The 23,056-nt window shown below is 44.5% G+C and overlaps 1 protein-coding gene across 3 annotated transcripts in view; it reads right to left on the bottom strand.

Annotated features, from left to right (window-relative positions):
• Positions 1-1,026: 1,026 nt before the first annotated feature.
• The window catches only part of CTTNBP2NL (CTTNBP2 N-terminal like), a 64,279-nt gene continuing 42,249 nt past the window's right edge, over positions 1,027-23,056 (bottom strand). For 2 of the 3 annotated variants that reach the window (XM_062191968.1, XM_062191967.1), the window contains exons 4-6: positions 11,040-11,270; positions 6,437-6,544; positions 1,028-5,380 (exon numbers count right to left, since the gene is read on the bottom strand). In XM_062191968.1, coding sequence (XP_062047952.1) covers positions 3,899-5,380; positions 6,437-6,544; positions 11,040-11,270 — 1,821 coding nt within the window. In that variant the 3' untranslated portion in view covers positions 1,028-3,898. Of the gene's footprint in view, positions 5,381-6,436; positions 6,545-11,039; positions 11,271-23,056 lie in introns of all 3 variants that reach the window. The other variant, XM_062191969.1, reaches the window with a different exon arrangement.

Below are 23,056 nucleotides of genomic sequence, written 5' to 3'. Positions count from 1 at the left end.
TGGTCCCCATCTGCCTCCTCGGTACACTGGCTGCTGAGCCTCCACAGCAGCCTGGGGAGGACGAGGAAGGTCATCCAAACGTGAAACCACCAGTGTGGCACCTGGGTGCCCAAGGAGGCACTCTTGGCTGAGAGTCCCAGACCGTGTGGCAAACCAGTTTTAGGAGCTAAGATTTCCCTTTAGGTCAGAGGCAAATAACAAACTGCTGTGAAAGAACAGATGAGGGCCATGGAGCACCGGTCCTCAAAATGCCTTCAGCCAGCCCCGAGGCCCCAATTCCCACCACTCCAGGCTTCCAAGGTTATACTCAAGCACAATGAACTTTGAGTTCCCCCACTTCCCCCGCCCAATCTCCTTTCTCCTCCTTTTGCTTTTAGTAATGAATTGGCCACTGACATGCAAACAGATGGGTGAACGGGCTCTCAACTTTTCTCAACTAGTATAATAGCAGTTAAATTAAAAACTACTGCTGTGGAAAATGCTCATTACCCACCCCCTCCCCCGACTCATCATTAAGAAAACACATTCTACTATGAAGCCAGCATTTCAAGACAGCTGAAATTCCGTTTCAAGGACTGCAGAACAGAAGCACTCTATGTAAATCACACACACACACACACACACACACACGCCAATCACACATGCGGATAGGCTGTAATGGGAAGATGGATAGAGCCAGAGTTTGTTGAAAAGATCATTCATTGGCTTAAATGTTAGAAATCTAAGATATGTAAACAACCACACTGTTTGAACACCTTTTTACATCAAAGAATTTTTCAAGTGCTTTTGTCTGGCTGCAGCTTGCATTTGCTGACAGCCCAGTAGCGGCAACAGCAGTGGGCTAGGAGACAGCATTAGTCATCGTGCAGCGAGAGGGCGGGACAAGATCAGACATTCCTGAGCTGGGGCACATGAGTCATGGGCAGCTTCAGGGTCTCTGGATCCTGTGAAGCCATCAACCACATTTTGCATATGGTCATATTCATTTCTCTGAGGGCGGATTCTACGATTTTTTAAGATTTTCAAAAGGTCCAGAACCCCCAAATGATTTAAAAATTAGGCTGGAATCCTGAGAAGGCTTTTCCCAGCTCTAACTAAAGTCCATGCCCCAGTTCGTATGGGGGTCTAACCTGGGTGGGTCCATCTGGTTTTTCAAAGCCATGATCAGGTGCTCCCTCTAAGCCACCCATTCCCGCGTCAGGAAAATATGCCCAAATTGTGCAATATTCTTGGCTGTGTACAAACAAGACTCCTTTTCCCCCAGACAGTATGATTTAACTGTTTTAATGTAGTTTGCTATAAAAATGAAGATTTCTGCATGGTACAATTGGCTTTACAAACATTAATGACTAACAGTTACTGCCTGTGTTACATGTTGTACATCATTATCATCTGTTGACCAGTAACATAGCTTTCCCATCATGGGTTAACACCAAAATTGTAAATCATGGAATTTTTACCTAGTGCACACACACGCACACACACACAATCTACAGCAAACTTAAATACTAACCTATAATATCTAACTGGATTATTGGATCCATTGCAGGATTGTGCTTATTTATCTCAAAAGATAGGCAACTAGCAAAAATACACATTTCTCTTGCATATTCCCACCCCCATATTACACTGTAAAAGAAATACATCATTCAGTGCACTTCCTAAGAAATAAACATCCTTATAGTCTCTCTCCCTCTCTCTATATATATCATCTAATCCCAAAACAAAGGAAGAGCACAATGCAACTTGTAAGATTACCATGTAAAGCAAGAGAGGTATTAACTGTGGTATGGAAGCCCCCTCCTGTTTAGAAAAGTGAGCTATTTCATCACCATTGTTCATTTTGGTTGTGCATGGGGATCAAGTTCAATGCATGATTGCTTTGGACAGTTTAATGATGTAGGGAGCTACATCATTTTGGTAGATACCCTGGGGCATTTCAAATATATTTGTCTTAATCAAATCACAGGCTGTGGAGTCAACAGTGCACTACTGGGCTATAATATATTCATCGGTTTCATCAACTGCCTTTCCCCCTGTCCAGTCATATTGGGTTAACATGAAACAGAGTTCAATTTTAGCAGGTCAGGGAGTGCTGGACAGATGTGGGCTAGGAGGATGTCTCCCTGCCTGTGGACACGAAATCACAGAACACCGTGTCTGGGCTGGGTTGTGGACAGTCCTTTTTGGAAGAGGGCGATGATCACTACAATCTACGGACTATGTCTGCTGTGCCAATCCACACACTTCAAAAGTCTTCAGGTTTCTGTCCATGCCAATGTTGATACGATGGAAATGACAGAAATTTCTGGAATGAAGGAGGCTGCAGCTTGGCAGCTTACAGGCTACATCCAGCTGCAGAAGTGTTTATCTAACTAGCAGTGTTTAAAGGTTTTTTGAATCGGTTCTTAATATTTAAAAATGAGAATGTTTCTCATGAAAACTTGGATTTCACAAAACTGTGAAGAGCGGGTAATTCCGGGTCTAGGGGTCGTGCAGCACAGGAAGCAGCTGGAGCTAGAGACTGGGCGGCCTCTGAAAATGGGGCTCGGCCCAGCCGTCTGCTACAGCTCCGGCCACTCAGCTGCTTTCCACTTGAGGGAGTGGCCTGTGGCACTCATTTGTATGACTGGTTTTGTGACACTGGGGTGAGGTTAGCTCTGCCTCTGCATGCAGACTTACCTATCGACACAATTTCCCACCTCCCCGTGTACAAGATTCCGCTTCCTTTGGTTGGGTCCCAGCCACACCTAGTTGCTTTGGTAGGTAATCTTAAATGTGCCATTCTACTTGTCCTTTATGCTATACTGCAAACTCCAAAGATATGACCACACTAACATTAATGTGTTTAAGTGTGTGTGTATGTCCGACATGTGAAGGAAGGGGTATGAGTCTATACAGATACATGTGTATTTCCGTTTAGGCAAAAGTTAATTTGGTTCCACAGATACAGACAAGTGCTGGCAGCTTGGAGAATAAATGTAACAATTTGGTAACACCTGTATAATTCTGATTTATAATATTACAAAGACTGAATCTTAAGTTATTGCTTTTTGATTACAGCATAAAGATTTCATTCTGTTGTAAAACTTTTATACAGAATAAGTAACCATTTCTTGTTCAAGTAACAGCAATCAGAATCAGAAGTTCCTTACACAACAGTAGACGCTTGAAGACATTTTCTGAATGGAGATGTGATTTCATTATATTCAAGAACGTATGAAGGGAACTGGGAGTAACTTAATTTTTCAAAAGTACGAGGAGATCAGCACCCAACGGCTGAGTGCCCGGGAGGATTTCTCGAGGGCTCCGCACAGCTCAGCTCTCTGGTGAGTCTACACCCACCTTCAGAGGGATTCCACAAAGCTTGTATTAAAATCAGGAAAAGAGGATTAAAAGCAGTGTTGGTTTTTAACATTCAGAGTTCACAGGGGCTCTCATTGGCTGCAATGAGATGATCCGTGTTGTGTTTCTGCTGCAGAATCGCATTCCTACGGCAGTCTTGGTTCAGGCACTTTGAAACATGTTCACCTGGAATGGAAATCTGCACAACCACTTCTGCATAACTCCGAGTGAGTGCTGGGAGGTGCTGGGAGGTGCTGGTCCCGAAACCGACGGCGAGGCACCACCTGGTCCTCGGTTCGCTTTCTCCATCACAAGACAGCGGCTGCTGAGCTTGAGAACGTCTCCTAGCTTCAGTACAAAGATGTGGACCCTAAGAATCCAAACTACTCAGTTTCTACTTAAAAAAATACAAAAAGGTAAAACACACTAAATGTATTATACAGATGGTTTCAGCCACTATCAAAATAAATAACACGATTTGACCCAATGGTCTGACTCAGCTCTTGGATGATGTATGACGGAATGTCAAATGTGGAGGCTTCCCCTTTAGGGACTAGCTGCTGGTAGGCAAAAGTATATCAACGTCCTTGCCATTGGCTACCACGGCGTTGGAAGAGCAGCTGCTGGCAAGGTCTTCCGTGGCAGTCACAGAGGATGCCTGGGAATGGGTTTTGGTCAGTGGAGGAGTGGCAGATGTAGTAGGGGTGAGACCAGGTTTTTTGGGCGGGATGGGTGGAGGGTTTCCTCTTTCAGCTCTGGGGATGGTGGGGGACTTGATTCCTGGAGAGAGAGGGCTCAGAGGACTGGACACTTTCCCTGGAGTAGGCGAATGGCTAGTGTCACCTCTTGGGTTGGCAGTGCTGGCCAGATTTCGATAGTCTGTGCCGAAGGGAGAGCTATTGGGAGAGACAGGCTTGATTGGCCCTTGGTGGCCAGTGAATCGGGAGAGCACCTGAGTGACTGTGTTTCGGGCCAGCTGCTTGGCGGCAGAGTTGTCTAGGAGGGTGGGGGACAGATCCCTGGACGGAGGGCTCTGGAGCCCGCTGGCTTGTTGGTCCTGATCTGCCTGGGATTGAAATTTGTGTCGAGCTGCATGGAACCGCTGGTTGATCCCTACTTGGTAGGATGACTGGTAGCCGGGGCTGCTGGCTGATGAGCCCAGCAAGCGTTTACTTAGCACTGGTGAGGAGCAAGGAGAGGGTGTCAGAGAGGAGGAGGCAGTGCTGCTGGGGGACAGTGAGCTCCCACTGGGAGGGAGGTGAGTGGCCACTGGAACTGCGGTCTCAGTCCCCACAGGACACCCGCCGTTCTCCACTGCTTTCTCTGGGGCCAGCGGCGCAGATTTCTCTCGTGGAGGCACTTGGTTTTCTACACTGCTGCCTACAACCAACTCCCTGGTGGTTTGTGTCTCTGGGTCGCAGTGGCCATTGGCTTTTGCATAAGAGTAAGCAGGAGTGGCAGGGCCAGGCAGCCCAGGGCTTGTCACCTTGGCTAAGTTGTTCCCGTGGGTTCTCTCCACCTGAAAACTCTCGGTCTGGCAAAATACAGACACCAGCATGGGGGGCTCAGTTGCGGTGCCTTTGGACGTGGTTACGGGCTTCTTCGGCTGCTCCTCAGGGCTACAGCGCTGGTGGGCGGCCTCGAGGTCCTTCACTATTTTCTTCAGACTCTCCATCTCTTCTTTCAGGGTTCTGGTCCGGTTCTCCTCTCGGTTCAGTTTTGCTCTCAGCTGTTCCCTTTCAATGTCAAACTCGGACAGCTGCTTCTCCACCTGGGCCTCGGTCTGCACGCCCCGCTTCCGCTCGGCGGCCAGCTCCTCCTCCAGCTTACTCACCCGGCTCCTCTCCTCCTCCAGCCTCAGGCTCAGCTCTCCGGCCTTCTGGCCCTCCTCGGCGGCCTTGCTGCTGGCCTTCTTGCACTCGAGCACCAGCATGGACGAGAGCTGCTTGTGGCGCGAGCGCTCCTCTTCCAGCTGGCTCGACAACTTCTTCTGCTCTTTCTCAAACTTTTTCACTTGGGACTTTTCAAATTCCAACTGGAGAGAAATGTGACCATTTTGATTAGAGCAAGGAAACAGATACGGAAAACCTCTGGCGGAGGAGAGTGTGCCAGTTAGCTGTTCTCGGACACAGAGGCCCAGCCCGGTGCCATGGTGCGTGGACCAGGGACTTCTGCGGTATCGGGACGCCTAACAGAAAGTGCACACACTTGGGACGCGCTCTGATGCTGTAGGAGGCACGTCTAGCTCTGGCACTGTCTCAGCGTTATGACTGGGAATCTGACGCATCACTCACTGGGGTTTAGGCTTGTGCGGAGTACACAGCGTTAGAACCAATCAAAACAGGTAACAGAAAGCTGTGATGCATGTGGCGGGAAACAAAATTTTTTAAGTTTCCGCAATAATTTTCTCTGGTTTTAAAAATAAATAACTGCATTGAATCATAATTTCTATACAAATGTAGTCTGTTTCAGTTGTCTTCCCTGTTTAAGGCACAGAGAGGGATGAGAGGGAATGAGAGGGAATGGGTTGAAGGAACCTCTTTAGTCAAAGTATTTCAAACTCTAGGGCTCATTAGCGGATGAAGAAACCAACTTAGCGAGCCCCGGCCAGAAATTAACAAAAAGAACTAGAATAGAAGACGTCAACGTGTACTTTAGGCAGTAAGGGTAAGGTATCATTGCCTGAGACTTCCAATTCTGGCATGTGCATATGTGTGCACGCGCATGTACTGGGTCGTGATATAAAATGTCTTCCTTACTGGGGGTCCTAAGTCAAAACATGTAAGTTGGTGTTCCTTGAAGTGGGTCCCCTGGTGCCACGTGATGATCCCTGTCCAAAAAGATTTTTGGAAGACATGGATTTGCTCTGCACTGAGTAGACTCCATCCTGTTTTTGAAGACTCCCATGTGCCTCTGCACATGAAAGATGCTAACAGATTTAAAGCTAGAGAGCTGCTGACGTTTGTCTAAGCGGCAGCTCTCAGACTCATGTGACCACAGGGCCCTTCTGAGCACCACCAATTTATATCCTGCGGGACTTCTGAGGAAGCTACTCCGGGTGAAAGCCGTTGGATTCCCTCCGCCTGGTTACCTGCTGCGTCAGCCTCTCCCTCTCCTTCTCCAGCATGTAGGTGACGTCGTCTCCTTCCGCCGTGTCCTGTGCGTGCCGCTGCCTCTCCTCCTCGAGGTCGAGGATCACCTTTCAATAATTTTACACATTTATCACCAAATAGCAAGGGGCCACATTTATAGTACAGCCAAAACTAAATGCCTAATTAAGTGCCTAATATAGTTCCAGAGATTAAATAAATAAATGAAACACAGCTAAGGGCCATCAAAGATCCCACGATTTAGCAAACTGCGTGCCAGGAAACACTGACATTTACTTTAATTATGAACACAATCTACCAATTAGCTGTAGGGGCTGAGAGGGTTTCAGAGAATGACTAGAAAGTTCCTGAAACTGTGGGCAGTGTGGTGTGACCAGGGGTCAGGTGTAGGTGACGGAACAAAGCCGGACCACAGAAAGCTGCAGTTCTCTCAATGCTTACATCACTGGAGGCACCAAAGAGGGAGTCTGAAATGAAGCATTTGAAATAGGCGGCATCCTAACTGTGTCTTGCTTCATTAGTAATATGCTTTTTAATCTGTTAGATAAGAGGTGCCATGACTCGACATCGTCCCACACACAGATGGGCTCAGTTACTGGGATCCTAAGTGGAGACTTTTCACAAGGCCTGGACCTTCACCTGTCTCTCCCTATTCCACTTACCTGGTGCCAAAGGACTAAATCCAAGTTTAAAGAGAATATAAATTTAAAGGGCCACTTTCCACATAACCCTACTGACAACTGCACAATAATCTAACCGGCAGTGGATTTTCGGCAGCTTCTGCTCATGCTTTGGGGGCTTGGCGCAGACCTGCAGGGTGGAGCGTTGTCATCCCAGTGGCCATTTTTATCGCTTCTCAAAAACAATTTTTTACAAATAGAACCCTTCTCCCCCTTGAAAAATAATTCAAAACATTTTCGGTGTACGTATTCTGGTTTAAAAAAACTCCCTAACTTCCCAATTTAATAAACTGGCTTCTGGCTGAAGGTGGTAGGCCACTTCCACTCTCCTTTTTCTGGGTATTTTTTTTAAAGATTTAAAAAAAATTTTATTTAATTGAAAGGCAAAGTAACAAAGAGGCAGAGAGAGTTTCCATCCGCTGGTTCACTCCCTAAATGTTCCCAACGGCCAAGGCTGGGCCAGGCCAAAGCTAGGAGCCAGGAACTCCACCTGAGCTCCCACATCGGTGGCAGGGGTCCATGTACTTGAGACATCTGCTACATGCCAGGTGCATTACCAAGAAGCTAGATCAGAAGTGGAGCGGCCTGGACTGGAATCAGGCACTATGCTATGAGATATGGGATGTGGGCATCCCAAGTGGTGCTGAACCTGCCATGCCACAACACTGACTCCTCTTCTCCTTACCGCCACAAAAACAGAATGAAAAAAGACTTCAAACCCACAAAAATAAGATATGCTAGCAAATAAGAAATGTTAATAACACTCTGAAGAAGTAAAGAGGCTGGAGAAATGGTGACCCCTGTAGTCTGAGGGAGGGGACCACTCTGCCCTGCAGAGCCTCAGGGAGATGGAGGCAGCAGCTGCCAGGGAGGAGAGGTGCAATGTGGGAAGGGAAACTGGGGGAGCTGCTCAAGGTCTATTTTCAGAAGCTATCTGTCCCCTGACCATGCTTCCTGCACGCACCTGTTCATGTTAGCAGCCAGGCATCTACTGCCCAGGCATGAGCCAGATGTTCATTCTCTGAAGAAACAGAACTGGACAGAGAATGGAAATGAAAAAGGAAGCTTGGCTTCTCTGGGGAACGTGGTACAGGGTGGGGAAGCAAGGGAGGTGGCGTGTAAGAAAATTAAATCCATATCTATGCTAAAAGTAAGTGACAAACACGTCCAAAATTGATGAAACCAGAGAGAGCAGTGTATTACTTAGAAATATGAAGGTTGGCTACCAAAATAAATGGCTAAAAGATTACGTCATGGCCTCTGCACATTGGGGAGGATGGAGGATGGGGAGAGGTAGCTCAGGGAGCTCTTAGTTGGTCATTACAAGCAGACAGTAACCACGCAGTGTACTGTTCAACCCAGGACACTTCTGGGCAGGCCCTTGGAGCAGTGGTTAAGTCACTGCTTTGATGCCTGTGTCCCGTAACAGACTGCTTCATTTGGGTCTTGTCTCTTCTGCTTCCAATCCAGCTTCCCACTAATGTGTACCCTGGGAAGCATTATGATGGTTTGTGTACTTGGATTCCCACCATCCATGTGGGAAACCCAGACTGACTTCCGGCTCCTGGCTTTGGCCTGGCCCAGCTTTGGCTGTTGTAGGCATATGGGGAGTAAATCAGCCGATGGAAGAGCTCTCTGTCTGTTCTCTATCTTCCTCTCTGAAAAAATGAAAATAATTTTTTTTTAAAACTCAGAACAGTGGCCGGTGCTGTGGTGTAGCGGGTAAAGCTGCTGCCTGCAGTGTTGGCATCCCACATGGGCGCCGGTTTGAGTCCCTGCTGCTCCACTTCTGATCCAGCTCTCTGCTATGGCCTAGGAAAGCAGTAGAAGATGGCCCAAGTCCTTGGGCCCCTGCACCCACGTGAGGGACCTGGAGGAAGCTCTTGGCTCCTGGCTTCGCATTGGTGCAGCTCCAGCCGTTGCGGCCAATTGGAGAGTGAACCAGCAGATGGAAGACCTCTCTCTCTCTGCCTCTCCTCTCTGTGTGTAACTCTGATTTTCAAATAAATAAATACATAAATTTTAAAAGAATTATTTAAAAAAAGTGTTAAAAAAAGAAAAATAAATAAAACAGAACAGTTCTCAGAGTCAAAAAGGTTACTGTTAATACCTGTGTCAAGGTGATAGTCATAAACTGGGACTCTCTTGGGAAAAATGGGACTGTGAACGACCCAATTATTATTCCTATATGTACTCTCTGATTTCTGACAAAGTCAGTAATCTATTTTGGTAAAACACTTAAGAGCAGATAGGCACTTGGTTTCAAAAATTTAACACTCAGGGCCAGTGCTGTGGCGTAGCGGGTAAAGCCACCGCCTGCAGTACCGGCATCCCATATGGGTGCCAGTTTGAGTCCTGGCTGCTCCACTTCCAAACCAGGTCTCTGATATGGCCTGGGAAAGCAGTGGAAGATGGCCCAAGTGCTTGGGCCCTTGCATCCGCGTGGGAGACCTAGAAGAAGCTCCTGACTCCTGGCTTCAGATCAACTCAGCTCTGGCTGTTGCAGCCATTTGGGCAGTGAACCAGTGGATGGAAGACCTTTCTCTCTCTCTCTCTCTGCCTCTGCCTTTCAAATAAAATAAATAAATCTTTTAAAAAACTTAACACTCACTTAAAACATTTTATATTGAAATGTAGTGTTGAGGAACTCTAAATTATTTTTAACTTCCTCTCTCCAACGGCCTAGTGCTATGAATCTTCCCAGTGCTATACCTCCACAGACATGACAGCTAGTTGCCCCTTCAGCCCAATTCCGCTATCCCATATATAAAGTGGAAAGAAGACCTGCCTATCAAACAAGGATACTGTGCAGATTTTCTTAGAGGATTGTGTAAAAGTCCACAAAATTTAGGGAAACAACTCTAGTGCACTGACAGCTTTTAAATTGTGGCATAAACTTTTCTGGGTATTGGGCAAATATGAGGATCTGATTAAAACTATGGAAAAAATGTACTTCCCACAAAAATGCATAAACCTCTGACATTCCATGTAGCTTCTGGGGGACTGCAGAACAACATATGAAGCCCATCCATGGTTAATGGCCTTTCATTTGGACTCTATAGGAAAGGTCATGGACAAGTTCCAGAGCCCAGGCAATCTGATGTGATTTAAGCAGATGGCTCTAATGCAGGTAACCACAAAAGTAAACTATAGTCCACCAGCTGCTAACTCAATTTTTCCAATTAAAATATTTCTTACTAAATGCACTAATAGTGCGCTCATTGGTATTCACTTTAACAGATGGTTTTAAAAAATGCGGATTCTAGCCACACCTCTTTTATAAATCAGTTTTGAGCAATAAATGACAAGTTATAGAATACAATCATAATCAGTAGGATTCCATTAAGATGAGGGAGAGGAAAACACAGGTTTGCCTTCCTAACTTAGGAGCCGTCATACATAGAACCACCCACCCACACACACACACACACACACACACACCATTTCCTAAAAGGATAAACAATCCTAGAGACTGTTTATGGTTTCATGAGCAGTAAAATGCAATGAAATTCCAAATCAGGAATAAGTGAAAATAATCTACTGGGCTTGTGTGTTTACAGCCAGGTAAATTCTCTCTTTCTCTGGGACACAGCATTCCCCAAATACCTGTCCATCTTTCTATTTATCACTTAAGTAAGCAAACAGAGAACACTGTGTTCAGCTACAGGTTTGGCCAAATCCCAGTGTGGATGATCAAGGGCTGGGAAAACACATCAAGTGTGTTGGAGTGACATATCAAGAAGCAGAGTCATCCGAAAGAATGTGTCTGGCACGCTCCCTAAACATAACGCTTAGAGTGACTGTGTTTGCCATTCCTGGCTCCCACGTGAAGCTCAGGGCCTTTCTGACACCCAGCAGGGTGTCGGCCATAACTCAGGGCCTTCCCGCTCCCGGGCGAGCCTACCTTGCGGTGCCTGCTCTCGGCAGCGGCCAGCTGGGACAACATGCGCTCCTGCATGCTCTTGCACTGCTTCATGACCACCTTAAGGACCGACAGCGGGTTTGTGCAGACCGGCTGCTTCTCCCCGTCGTTCTTCTCCTTCAGCGTTTCAAAATCTCTCTGGAGAGCCATTAAAGGGTCACTGATGTTATATTTCCCATAACGTTCCTCAATGAAAGTATCTCTGTGTTGGGCCTGGGAAAGGGGGGGAAAAAAATCAAGTGTTTTGCTGTTTAAAACAATTGAGAAGGGGATTTCTTACCTAGAAATTATACACTCCAGGGGGTGGTGTTAGTGTACATGTAACCTGCTGGCTACAGATCAACTGAGCCATCTAAATAGAGAAGCACCATTAGAAAGGTGGCATGGTGCAGTAATATTAAGAACAAATACTTCTATAGAGTCGTCTATGTCTTAGATACTATTCTAAGAATTTACAGTCATCTGCAGGTGAGAAAACTATTAGAGAGGATAAATGATGTTCCAGGTTACCCATCTAGCAAGCTGCCAGAATTGGGATTTAAACCCAAGCAGCCTGGCTTCAAAGTTTGTGTCCTTAACCACTATGCTCACTGCCTCTGCTTAGGTCTGCTTCTATTACCAGAAGGTATATCTTATCTTTCCTTTCTGTGTTATGACATGTGCATTTCTATTTTATGAGTTCACATATTTAGAGACCTATTAATGTGCCAAAAGACATGTAAACGATGTTTGCATTATAACACAGGACTACTTGTGATTTACACACGGGAACTTCACTCTGTCGTTGGTGGGTCATGAGGGTGGAGGCACTCATATCTGGAGGTATACAGACAAATCCTTCCGTCTCTCGCCAAATTCCACCCTCTCTTCCTGTCTGTGTGCAGTTGCTGCCTCCCATCTCCTTTCTGTCACATCAGGACTTGGAAAGCTTTGGGGATGAGAAGGTGAGACGCAGCTGTAGGCGAGAGTTTGGAGCCGGGTCTAGGGCTCTGGGCCTGCCTGCCAGGTCAGAGGTGCCACGATCAGAATGCGGGTGGGAAGATATTCTTGGATATTTTTAAAACTCTTCTAGGAAGAGCCTGAAGTACAACTTCTTATGAAAATCATATATTACATGCAGATAAGCAGAATGACGCTAATGGTTACTACAGACATAAAAAGCTTTGAAGTATTTTATATTAAAAAATTAAAGTGTTAATATAGGGTTTGGGAAAACTTTTTTTTTAAAAAAATCACAATATTAAGCTTTTTAAAATTTATTTATTTTATTTTTTATTTTTGACAGGCAGAGTAGACAGTGAGAGAGAGAGACAGAGAGAAAGGTCTTCCTTTGCCGTTGGTTCACCCTCCAATGGCCGCTGCGGCCGGCGCATCTCACTGATCCGAAGCCAGGAGCCAGGTGCTTCTCCTGGTCTCCCATGGGGTGCAGGGCCCAAGCACTTGGGCCATCCTCCCCTGCACTCCCTGGCCACAGCAGAGAGCTGGCCTGGAAGAGGGGCAACCTGGACAGGATCGGTGCCCCGACCGGGACTAGAACCCGGTGTGCCGGCGCCGCAAGGCAGAGGATTAGCCTAGTGAGCCTCAGCACCAGCCAATTTTAAGCTTTTAAGTTGAGTCTGTTTATGTAAACTGCTGTTGTTTATCCATTTTTAAAAAGGATTTCATTGGCACTGCCAACCACAAACCAGAGCCCACATAAAAAGAAAAAGGCACAATTCAATGGCTATGCTTAAAAATCCACAAGAAAATAAAGCAAACATGGAGTTTAACACAGAAGAATGTTTCAGTGTTGAAATCTGACACCTTCTTCTTCACTGATTAAGTTATAGGAATCCCTTGCATTTATGTTACCAATGTGTGTTGTTATCAGGTGGCAAATGTTCAAAGCAGAGTTAGAAGCTCTGCCTTTCACTTCTGGCTTAACAACCATCTTCAGCGACTTTAAGAATACTTGGATGATATTTGTATACCGGAAACATGAAGAGACAAACCTTATAACCTTATTACAGGTGCGTGTGACTTTGTGTGTGTGTATGTGTGTGTGTGGCAGGTGGGGGAGGGGAGGAGTTAAAAGAGTCCAAGACAGCAGCTCCAAATTAAAAAGTTCTCACTAAAATGTCAACATAGCCCCCAGTCTGTTTAGGATAGAGAAACAGATCAATTCTTGAACCATTTTGTTTATTATTATTATTATTATTATTATTATTATTATTTGGACAGGCAGAGTGGACAGTGAGAGAGACAGAGAGAAAGGTCTTCCTTTTCCGTTGGTTCACCCCCCAAATGGCTGCTGCGGCTGGCGCGCTACGGCCGGAGCACCACGCTGATCTGAAGCCAGGAGCCAGGAGCTTCCTTCTGGTCTCCCATGCAGGTGCAGGGCCCAAGGACCTGGGCCATCCTCCACTGCACTCCCAGGCCACAGCAGAGAGCCGGACCGGAAGAGGAGCAACCGGGACAGAATCCAGTGCCCCAACCGGGACTAGAACCTGGGGTGCCGGTGCTGTAGGCGGAGGATTAGCCAAGTGAGCCATGGCGCCAGCCTTGATTATTTTAAATCATGGAGAAAGCGAAACGAAAAAGTTAGTTATATTTTTAAAAGCAACAGTATCAAACAACATGGGACTGAGTCATCACCATGTTTTCTTTTCATCAAGAACATCTGTTTGCTTTTTTTTGCTGCCTTTCCCTGGTCATCAGGGGTCCCGTGCATGCTCCCAGGAAGGGCCTGTCCTGCTCAGCTCTGCCCTCCAGCTGCAGCATCCCCCCTGGCTGAAGCAGACATCTGACTTCGTGCAGGAGCAGATTTACAAACTGGCCACAAAGGTCCTGACTCCCTCCCAGATGGGTGTGATCCCGAGGGACGCTCATGGCACTGCAAGTGTATTTTGTGACAGGCAATAAAACCTTGAGAATCCTGGAGTCCAAAGGTCTTGTTCCTAGTCTTCCTGAGGATCTCTATTATTTAAATAAGAAAGCAGCTGCTGTTCCATGAGAACAGTAAGGATAAGGATGCTAAATTTCCTCTGATTCTGATTGGCTGGATATTAGGAGACCAAGCAAGTCTTCCCTTAAGTGGAAATATGAGTGATGCACAGCATGAATCTGTGTACCCAAGCAATAAAGTCACTGTGTATGCAAACATGAGTGATCACATAGGAGTCAGGGAGGATATTTAGCTGTACCTATTCATATTCTAAGACAAATCCACAGGGGCCCAGGCTGTGGTGTAGAGGGTAAAACCACCACCTGCAGTGTTAGCATCCCTGCTGCTCCACTTCCCATCTGGCTCTCTGTTATGGCCTGGGAAGGAAGTGGAGGATGACCCAAGTCCTTGGGCCCCTGCACCTGCATAGAAGACCCAGAAGAAGCTCCTGGATCCTGGCTTCGGATCGGCACAGCTCCAGCCACTGCAGCCATCTGGGGAGTGATCCAGTGGATGGAAGACCTTTCTCTCTCTCTCTCTCTCTGTCTCTCTCTCTGCCTCTCTATAACTCTGTCAAATAAATAAATAAATCTTAAAAAAAAAATAAAAAGACAACCAGGAGGAAGCACCTGGCTCCTAGCTTTGGATCGGCTCAGTGCCGGCCGTAGTGGCCATTTGGGGAGTGAACCAACAGAAGGAAGACCTTTCTCTCTGTCTCTCTCTCTGTCTATAACTCTACCTGTCTAAAAAATAAATAAATAAAAAGACAAATCTATGTTTAGAGAATCACTTAGAAAAAGGAAGAGAAAAAAATCTCATTAAGTGGTCAAAATACCAATTTTCTAACTTTCATTTCTTATTCTTAAAAATCATTTCTGAATGGCTAGTGATAGCAAAGGAATGATTAGTGTTACTGAAATTATTCTAATAAGGCAAAAGAAAATGAAAAACATAAACTCGAATACTTGTATTTCAGAACAGCATGGAGAAAGTGGGATGGGTGGGTAGGAGCTGGGACTAGGCTGTTTCTCAGGTCTGAGTGTATAGTTAACTAATCCTGCAAGCAGGACTTTTAATAACCCATGCTGTGATTATCTTGTACAATTAAGAAGCACCACAGAATTATGAATGATAGACAAGCAGCTTCTTTGGTGCAGTTTCAGCCTAACAGTGTTAGTTGAAGTACTAATTCCACAAGCACTTGCCACAGTAATTATGAGTTAAATGAAATAGACAGCTTTACCTACAAATGAAAAGGATCTATGGAATAATCTAAAAATGCTTGACTTTTTTGGGTCCCATTTTGTGTCATGCTTTTTTCTTGTCGCATAGTCCTTTTCAGTATTGTACATCCTAACATCAGGCCAAATATAGGGAAAGTGAATTCCAAGTCTGTACTTATGCAAACACTGTGGCAAATGGGAGATGGAATACAGGATTTTTCAACCAACTAATGACTCATTCAGGTGAACTGTGTGGATCACAAGTTAAGAGTACAAATAATAATAACCAAAACCAGATGTTAAAACCTGAAGAATGAAAAGAGCCTTAGTGGGAGTGTGCACTGGTTACCTACAGAAGCACTGCAAATCACCCCAAAACCTAGCAGCTTCCGTAATAAGCATTTTTTCTCTTGCAGTTTTGGCAGTCAGAACTCTAGCAGGGGCCTCGCTGGGCGTTTCTGGCTCTGGGTCTGATGGGGCTGTAATGAAACTGCTGGCCAGGGCTACAGTCATGAGAAGCTATGACGGAGACTAGTGGTCCACTTCCAGGCTTTCTCATATAGCTGTTGGCCAAGGCCTTGGTTCCTTGCAAGTACCAGCTACCCACACAGCAAGTAAGGGGGAGTGGAGAAGAGGAGGAGAGGAAGAAAGGCAGGGGATGAGGGTGAGCAGGAGATGGAGAGCGAGAGACCACAACATGGAAGTTCCAGTGTCTTTTTTTTTTTTTTAAAGATTTCTTTATTTATCTGAAAGACAGAGTTACAGAGACAGAGAGCTCTTCCATCCACTGGTTCACTCCCCAGATGGCTGAAATGGCCAGGCCTGTACCAAGCAGAAGCCAGGAATCTGGAGCTTTTTCTGGGTCTCCGATATGGGTGTAAAGGTCCAAACACTTGGGCCATCCTCCTCTGCTTTTCCAGGCCATTAGCAGGGAGCTGTATTGGAAGTGGAGCAGCTGGAATTTGAACTGGTACCCATATGGGATGCTGGCATCACAGGTGGCAGCTTAACCTGCTATGCCACAACACTAGCCCCACAGTGTCTTTTTAAAAATCATTTATTTATTTATTTGTTTGAAAGGCAGAGTGATAGAGAGGGAGAGACAGAGGCAGAGATATCTTTCATCCATTGGTTCACTTCCCAAATACCATCAATAGCCAAGGCTGAGCCAGGCTAAAGCCAGGAGCCGGGAACTCCATCTGGGTCTCCCATGTGGGTGTCAGGGCCCATTTAGTTGGGTCATCATCTGCTGCCTTTCCAGGAGCATCAGCAGTGAGCTGGCCTGGACACAGAACAGCTGGGACTCAAACTGGCACTCTGATATAGGATGGAGACGTCCAAGGCAACAGCTTAACCTGCTACAAAGCAGGCTGCCCTCCCAACCCCCAGTGCCTTTCATAACCTACTCCTGGAATGAACATACTATTGCTTCTGAGATATGCTGTTGGTCACAAAGTCCACTCTTGGTAAATATGAGAGGGAACTACACAATGGCAGAGTATCAGGAGGTAGGGGTCTTTGGGGCCCATCTTGGAGGTTGGTTACCACAGTGTGAGCACTAGATGTGCTACCACTAACATTTATAGCCCTGGTCAAGTTTAAAGACCAAGGATCTGTACTCAAAACTGTCAAGGCTGAGTTTTAATACTTTAATTATATCTAATTAAATTAATTATTTTCTAAGAAAGTTTAACTGATCTTGAGCTTTGAATTTTTGAGGGGAATTCAGTAATGAAGCTAAATTTAATCAGTTTCTTGGAATTTCCTTATTTTCACATCAATGACAATGCACATTTTGAACAGAAACTTCTACATTGTTGGAGAACATGATGATTTGTAATTTCGGGAACAGGAAAAGAACTGACTGGTTAGACAGATTTAATGATGCAAAGTATTATCACAGCAGACAAAACACACTAGTCATCTATTACTCATTTATCTTTACTACTGAAAGCTTAAAATAAAATCGCATAATATCCTTGGAGTTTGCCATACGTGTTCACCAAAAGTTTCAGGTATGTTATTAGTAACTTCAAAAAGAAATATAAAGTATCCACCTCCTACCCCCTTTCTAATAGTTTGTGTGTATATTCTAATCTGAAAGTAGAAAGTCAATCACTCTTTTTTTTTTTAAGATTTATTTATTTATTTGAAAAACAGAGTTACAGAGAGGCAGAGGCAGAAAGAGAAGAGGTCTGCCATCCATTAGTTCACTCCCCAGGTAGCCACAAATCTGAGCTGTGACAATCTGAAGCCAGGAGTCAGGAGCCTCCTCCCTGTCTCCCATGTGGGTGCAGGGACCATCTTCTACTGCTTTCCCAGGCCATAGCAGAGAGCTGGATGGTAGGTGGAGCAGCCAGGACTTGAACCAGTGCCCATATAGGATGCCAGCACTGTACCCACTGTACCCACTGTGCCACAGCACCGGCCCTGCTTTCTTTATTCTTTGAGCAATCATCACTACCATGAAGAGTAATTACAATCTAAAAGTGAATAATCAAAGCCCACTTAATGTGGGGGTTTATTTTCAAGTTTAGGTTTTGTTTTCTTCTTTTTTTTTTGACAGGCAGAGTGGATAGTGAGAGAGAGAGACAGGGAGAAAGGTCTTCCTTCCGTTGGTTCACCCTCCAATGGCCGCCACGGCCGGTGCACCACGCTGATCCGAAGCCAGGAGCCAGGTGCTCCTCCTGTTCTCCCATGCGGGTACAGGACCCAAGCACTTGGGCCATCCTCCACTGCACTCCCAGGCCACAGCAGAGAGCTGGACAGGAAGAGGAGCAACCGGGACAGAATCCGGCACCCTGACCAGGACTAGAACCCGGTGTGCCGGCGCCGCAGGTGGAGGATTAGCCTAGTGAGCTGCAGCGCCAGCAAGGTTTTGTTTTCAAAATTCAGACTGGTACTACACTACAATGCACCTTTGCCATTTATGAGACAATTCTGAAGTGATACTCTAAAAAACAATCAACACTAGTAATGTTGTGAACTTTAAAAAATATCTGAATATCTCTATGCTCTGGACTAGAAAAATAAAGGTATGATTCAAGATGGCATATGTTAACGCTACCAAGAGCACGTCAAAAGAAATCACTTTCACATACAAGCTGAATCTGTTAACTGTCAATTTATGCCCTGGAGTGCTTGTTGATAAGCTATAAATAGCTGCTTCAGCAACTAGAAATAAAGAAACTCTTGTGGAGAAAGATGATAACAAGAGTGTAAGAGTAGCCATGGTTTTGGAAATATCTTTTCAGTCGCTGAAAGACAACTTGATTTTAATGTCTGATGAGAATGACAGAAGAGGATTTAGCCTCACTTGAATCAAACTTTGATTTCTGGAAAATGGTACAAAATTGAACACGAGAGTAAAGAGAGAACATTTTCATGATTTACAAACTATTTTAACTGAACTTTGAAGTAGAATGAGCTTCAAAGATTCCCTCTGGAGTCCATTTGCAACCATACATATTTATAAAAGCAATTATATGCATAAGGACAGATGATCATTTATTACATTCGACTAAGTGCAGTAAATTCTATTCAAGACCAGAATGGTTAAGCTTGGTACAAATAGCTACAAGTGTGGCTCTTCCTGCTATTGGGCTAGCTAGTTTCTTGATAGCATCAGAATATGAATATATAGCATAATTTAGCTACTCTAACGTTCAAACTTCAAAAAGTCCTGTGAAGCGTTCTAATGAAATTCAAGTAAAATGTGATCTTTTTTGGTCTTTTTTTTTTTTTTTCCGTTTTAGTTTTTCAGTCTAGGTACATGGGTTGAAACAAGTTACACATTCTAGATTGGTTTCACATGAATAACTTATTGATATGGGGAAGAAAATATGTATAGGAGTTCAAGTACTGAACAAACTAATGAGCCGATAAATGGAAAAAGTTCTGAACACAAATTCAGGATTTTAAAATATAACTGTTAGAATGCTTTATTTCTTAGTGCAGTTTTAGGTTCACAGCAAAACTGAGAAGGAAACACAGAGATTTCCCACAGCTTCCCCCTCCTCTCCACCAACATTCCCACTAGAGAAGTACATTGTTCCAAGTGAAAAAAGTATAATTTTTAACAATGCATAAGATCCTGATCTCAAGCGTCCATACATCTCTTAAAATATGAGAGCTAATGCCTACCAGATACCATATGAACAAACAGAGATGGGTCACAGACCTAACAAAAAAACTGAAGAGGCCAAAAAGCACATGAAAAAAGTGCTCATCTCATTACTGATCAGGGAGGTATAAATCAAAACAATAAAATGCCACAATACAGCCACTAGAATGGCTAAAACTATACTGACAACATTAAAAGTCAGCAAGGATGCAGAAAAACTAAAACACTTACACTTTGCTAGTAAGAGTGCAAAATGGTCCAACTACCTTGAAAACTGATCTCCAAATTTATTATAAAGTTAGACAAATACCTAGCAGTAATTCCACTGCTAAATATAGAAAGGGAAATGACGCCATGTATCTGCAGAAAGATAATTTACACTATTGTCCATAGCAGCTCTGTTCATAGGAGCTCAAACTGGAAATTTTCAAATTATCAATCAGCAAGAAAACAGAATGTGATGCATTCAAACACTGGAATACTAATCAGCAATAAAAAGGGATGCATTACTCTCTCACACACACACACACACACACAGGCTCTGATAAACCTGAACATCATTATACTCAACAACAAAAAGTCAGACATAAAGGAATATATTCTGTATGACTGTGTTTAGTTGATGTATGGAACAAAAAAAGTAAACTGTGGTGAAAGAAAATCAGAACAGTGGCTGTCTGTGTGGGCAGAGGGACAGCGACTGGGAAGGGGCTCAAGTAACTCTGGAATGATGAGAATGTCTGGTGTCTTAAGAGTGTGCATTTGTCGAATCTCACTGTTGAACACTTAAGATCTGTGCACTTCATTATTCATTTCATTATTATATATAAATTATATCTCCAGTTAAAAAAATGTAAATAAATACAAGGGTCCTTCAAAAAGTTTGTGGAAAATGGAATTGAAAGACAAGTTTGTTTCTGTGCAAAAGATTTTGAAATCCATGCTTAGTTTTTTCATAATATGCATTTTCCTATAGACTTATTGAAGTACTCTTAAATAATGAAAGTTAAATTGAGATATATGTAATATAAGCTTTATATAAGGGTACATCAAAAAGTTCATGGAAAATGAAAAGTTTATTCTGGTACAGAAAAATTTTGAAATCCAGGCATACAAGAATAGAGCACTTCTGAAACATATGGCAAGTTTAAAAGTAACTTTAAGAATGATGACAATGGAAACAACAGAGGTGCTACCACTTGAGTGCCTAGGAGGACCACCTGCAGAGCAGTGTGCTGAGTGTTCTGCTTATCTAAACTAGTCAAACCTTACAACATTCCTCTTGGAGCAGACATCACTATGGTCTCCATTTTACGGAAAAAGAAACTGAGTTCAACATGAGACATTCCCAAGGTCAGAAAGCTAATTATGTAGAAGAGAACAGTAAATGGTTTACAGTAAGTACTAAATAGGTTAGCTGGATGAGTGATACATCAATAGATATTCCCCAGGACTATGTTGGAGCGAACTGCAGTCTAACAGATCTTCATAAGTAGCTTACACATGAAAATGAACACAAGAGAAAACACTGCAGGACACTGAGTATTATAAGGTGAATATTATTTAGAGGAAGTTTTCTTCTAGCGTAAGAAAATAAATGTATGTGTTTGTGTTGTCAAGGGTATGCCCCTTGACCACAATGCAAAGTCTACTTTTCATTATGTGTTAACTATCAACAAAATTTGAAAAACACTAGAATAGAATGAAGAACCCAGGAGCTGACACTGTGGCGTGCTAGGCTAAGCCTTCACCTGCAGTGCTGACATCCTGTATGGGTGCCGGTCCGAGTGCCGGCTGCTCCACTTCCGATCCAGCTCTCTGCTATGGCCTGGGAGAGCAGTGGAAGATGGCTCAAGTCCTTGGGCCTCTGCACTTATGTGGAAGACCTGGAAAAAGCTCCTGGCTCCTGGCTTCAGATCAGCGCAGCTCCGGCCATTATGAGGAGTGAACCATTAGAATGGAAGACCTCTCTGTCTCTCCCTCTCTCTGTCTATAACTCTACCTCTCAAATAAATAAAAAAAATCTTTTAAAAAATGTAGATTAGAAAGAAGAACCCAAGAAGTCTGACTCCTGAGCCTATGATTTTAAACAATTTAAGCTTAATAAATAGGTACATTCTAATAGAAGTACTAAGTAATCAGAATTATTTAAATTATTAGTTTACTTTAAAGTTACAAACATTATAAAAGCAGCAGAGGTTTGGTCTTACATCAGTTACACAACATGTTAAAAAAAAAAAAAAAAAACCACCAACATCCTTGTGTTACCAGCAGATCATGGAAGAAGTCTGTGAACATTTCCTGGCCATCTGGTTGATTTGCAGGTGCACACGCTTTCAGTGCTTTTACTGAATGCGTGATGTTTGGTGGGTACAATGTATGCTGAGTGATATGATGTGTGAATGTAGATTTGACTGTGTAAGACATAGCCACCTGCCTTCAAGGAGCTTAAAATTTGCCAGACAAGATATGCCTAACAGGGGCCAGCGCCGTGGCAAAACAGGTTACACTTCTGCCTGCAGTGCTGGCATCCCATATGGGTGCTGGTTCAAGACCCAGCTGTTCCACTTCCAATCCAGGTCCCTGCTAATGATCCTGGGAAAGCAGCAGAGGATGGCTCATGTGTTTGGGCCCCTGCACCCATGTGGGAAACCTGGATGGAGTTCCTGGCTTTGGCCTGACCTAGTCCTGGCCATTGTGCCCATCTGGGGAGTGAACCAGCAGATGGAAGACCTTTCTCTCTATCTTTCTGTCTTTCTCTCTGTAACTCTGTCTTTCAAATAAATAAAATAAAATAAGTCTATTTTTAAAAACAAAGATATGCCTAATGGCAGCAAAGAACAAGCTGCCTAAACTGTATCATTAATGTTTACAGGAACACCAAGTCTAATTTGTTTGCTCAGAACTTTCTAAGCCTCAGCCTTTAGGCTCATCAGGAACAGGAAGGAAAAGGCCACCCCTGGAAGTGGGTGGGTTCTGGCAGATAAATGGGACTATCAGCAAATTAATGAATCACAGGAAATGTCAGGGAGGGGGCACACCCCCCAAAACTGTCTGTAAGCATTACATAATGCAACCCGGCCCACAGACTTAACTGTGTGTGACAGTTAACCCTACGAACTCAAAAACTTCATCAGGATGTGCTTAGGCTCTTTCATTCATTGGTAGTGCAGAAACTAACTTCAGTGTCAAAACATTAAAAAAGACCTCGTTATAGAAGATGTGAAAGGTAAGGAGGGGGGATGTGAAGCGATGTCATTGTGGGATGGGTCTTAACTCTACAAATTGGTTGAAAGCAAGGTCCTTAAATTACAGACGGACTGATTCTACACAGAAACATGGTAAGGCACAACTGCTTAGACGGACGGTCCTGGGAAGAAATCCTTAAGTCGGCTGAGAAATAGAAAGTGTCCAAATTTACAAGTTTCTCAGGTAACAGGAGTAAGAAATTTGTGAGAATTAAGGGAAGGGAGCCGGCACCGTGGCTTAACAGGCTAATCCTCCGCCTTGCGGCGCCGGCACACCGGGTTCTAGTCCTGGTTGGGGCGCCGGATTCTGTCCCGGTTGCCCCTCTTCCAGGCCAGCTCTCTGCTATGGCCCGGGGAAGGCAGTGGAGGATGGCCCAAGTGCTTGGGCCCTGCACCCACATGGGAGACCAGGAGAAGCACCTGGCTTCTGGCTTCAGATCAGCGCGATGCGCCGGCCGCAGCAGCCATTGGAGGGTGAACCA

This window comes from Lepus europaeus, chromosome 5 (assembly GCF_033115175.1).
Source record: "Lepus europaeus isolate LE1 chromosome 5, mLepTim1.pri, whole genome shotgun sequence".
NCBI classification, from domain to species: Eukaryota; Metazoa; Chordata; class Mammalia; order Lagomorpha; family Leporidae; genus Lepus; species Lepus europaeus.
The sequence above is the reverse complement of the archived record's forward strand: the minus strand, read 5'-3'. Positions and strand labels throughout refer to the sequence as shown.